Genomic DNA, 2,022 nt, shown 5'->3' with positions numbered 1-2,022 from the left:
ACCAGATTAACAGTCTAGGATTCAGTTTTCCAGTTCATTCATATTTGTAAAAACCTAAGAGGTTCTGACCTGAGTTTCCTAACACCACACCACAGCCCAAGGGCCTGGGGTTACACATAAGATAATAGTATGCTGAGCCATCTGCAGACCGGCTGTTGCAGAAATGTCTGCTTTGCCCCCAAAATCTCATGCATTTCTCTCGAGGAGTCTCCAGGTGCAGTGTTCAGTGCCTACATAAATGACTCCTTTTTGCTACCATGTGGCATGTGCCAGTTTCCTCCTCACCTGCTCCAGCTCACTGCAGCCAAGTCAGCTACAGCCCTGCTCTCTAGTGGCCTCTTGGGGACCCTGCTGGTGAAGACTTTGGTATCTCTGCCAAGGGGGTTGTCTTGGGCTGCCGGTGCTATCCCCACTGCTGTCACTGGGGTGATCCCGCTCCCGCTGAGGAGCCAGGGTGTGTGCTGGGTGTGCTGGAGCCCTTAGTTATTGATACTCGTTTGGTTCAGGGCAAAATTGGGGAGAATACTACTCACCTCTTTGATGGGATGTCAAAGGAGGACCTTGTGGCATTTTCCGGAGCTTGTGTTCATAGCTCCCTCCTGCTGTATGACTTGATTCGAGTCCACAGGCGGCTAGGAAGAAATCTAGCATGCTCTAGGCTCTAGGCTCTGAATTATGGTTCCCCTTCAGTGCCCCAGCCTTTCTTATTGGGTTGAGCTTGAGCAGGCTCTCTCAGCCCTCACAATGACGTCTCTTGCAGGAGGGTCCTTGGTCTCATGCAAATAGGCTCATGACCAGGCTGCCCCGCCAGTCTCCCAGACACCCAGACAGCTCAGAAGATTGGCTCCAGGCTAAAACTAGGATCGTTGTAGAGCACCAAAAAAAAAAAAAAAAGAAAAAGAAAAAAAATTATTTACAAAACACAGCGTTATCATGAAATTGGCTTCTTTGCTTTGTAAAGAGGATCTCGTCAAGATTGCTAAAACAAGGACTTCTGCTAGGGTATTTAAACTATGAATTGATTTACTCAAGTTTTGTTTTGCAGACAACACTTTAGGACCCACCTGTTGGAGAAAGTGAGGTCATCCATTCTTTCACTTACTCTCTAAACAGAGGCAGGTCCTGCAGTGGTGACAGCCAGCAAGGGGGTGGTGGGCGGTGGGCGCGGTTAGTTTGAAAATGAAAATAGGAGAGGATAGTTGAATGGTTTCGTTTCTTACTGCTCTTGGGTCTTGAGCAACTCAGACACCCCTGGTTGAGTCCTCTCTCTTGCACCAGATGAAGCCACCTGCCATGGCTTGCCTGCAGTACAGGCGATGGACCTCTGTAGTGTGGGATTGCTTTTTTTCACGTGCCTGTGTTTTAGAGAATATGACTCAGTAAATTCAAATACTCAGCGACTTGACGGTAACATGTAGATTTTTCTTTTCAATGAAAAGTTTTGAAAAGAGGAAGTATATGTACATGATAAAATGTTTAAACAAGACATCAAAACATACAGGGAAAAGTAAGTCTCCTTCCTCTCCAGCTTCTATTCCCAAAGGTAGCACCTGACCCACCGTATTTTCACTAAATCCTCTGTTACCTTAATCTAGGTTAGGCTTTCTCGGCTACCCACGTATGCTCCGCTGTATTTTCATTATCGGTTTATACACACACGCACGCGCACACACACTCACACTCATGCACAAATATACCCACACTATAATTTCCCATTGTCTTGATGTCACCCAGGAAGTTCTCTATGTGAGGGCATGTTAGGTAGAGCGCAGGCTCTTGAATCGCACAGCTTAGGTTTAAAGCCCACCTCTGCCTCTTGTTATTTGACCCTGGCTAAATTAATCCAAGGACCTGTGCCCTGTTTTGCTGATCTATAAAAATGGGATGATAACAATTCTTCCCATATCGCTGTTGTGCAGATTGAATGAGGCGAAGTGTGAAAAGTGTCTGGTGCCGAGTAATCCCGCAGTAAATACTTGCTCTTCGTGACATTTCTTGGCTCTGGGTGTCTGCCTGGGCGAA

At 46.6% G+C, this 2,022-nt stretch overlaps 1 protein-coding gene across 1 annotated transcript in view; it reads right to left on the bottom strand.

Moving 5' to 3' along the window:
• The window catches only part of IL6 (interleukin 6), a 5,657-nt gene extending 4,991 nt beyond the window's left edge, over window positions 1-666 (bottom strand). Inside the window, exon 1 of the mRNA XM_011361653.2 lies at window positions 534-666. Within this exon, the coding sequence (XP_011359955.1) occupies window positions 534-651 (118 nt within the window). The 5' untranslated portion in view covers window positions 652-666. The remainder of the gene's footprint in view (window positions 1-533) is intronic.
• Window positions 667-2,022: the final 1,356 nt, after the last annotated feature.

The sequence above is a fragment of the Pteropus vampyrus genome, unplaced genomic scaffold (assembly GCF_000151845.1).
Source record: "Pteropus vampyrus isolate Shadow unplaced genomic scaffold, Pvam_2.0 Scaffold69, whole genome shotgun sequence".
In the NCBI taxonomy this organism is placed as follows: Eukaryota; Metazoa; Chordata; class Mammalia; order Chiroptera; family Pteropodidae; genus Pteropus; species Pteropus vampyrus.
Note: the sequence above shows the minus strand (reverse complement) of the source record. Positions and strands in the feature narration are given on the sequence as shown.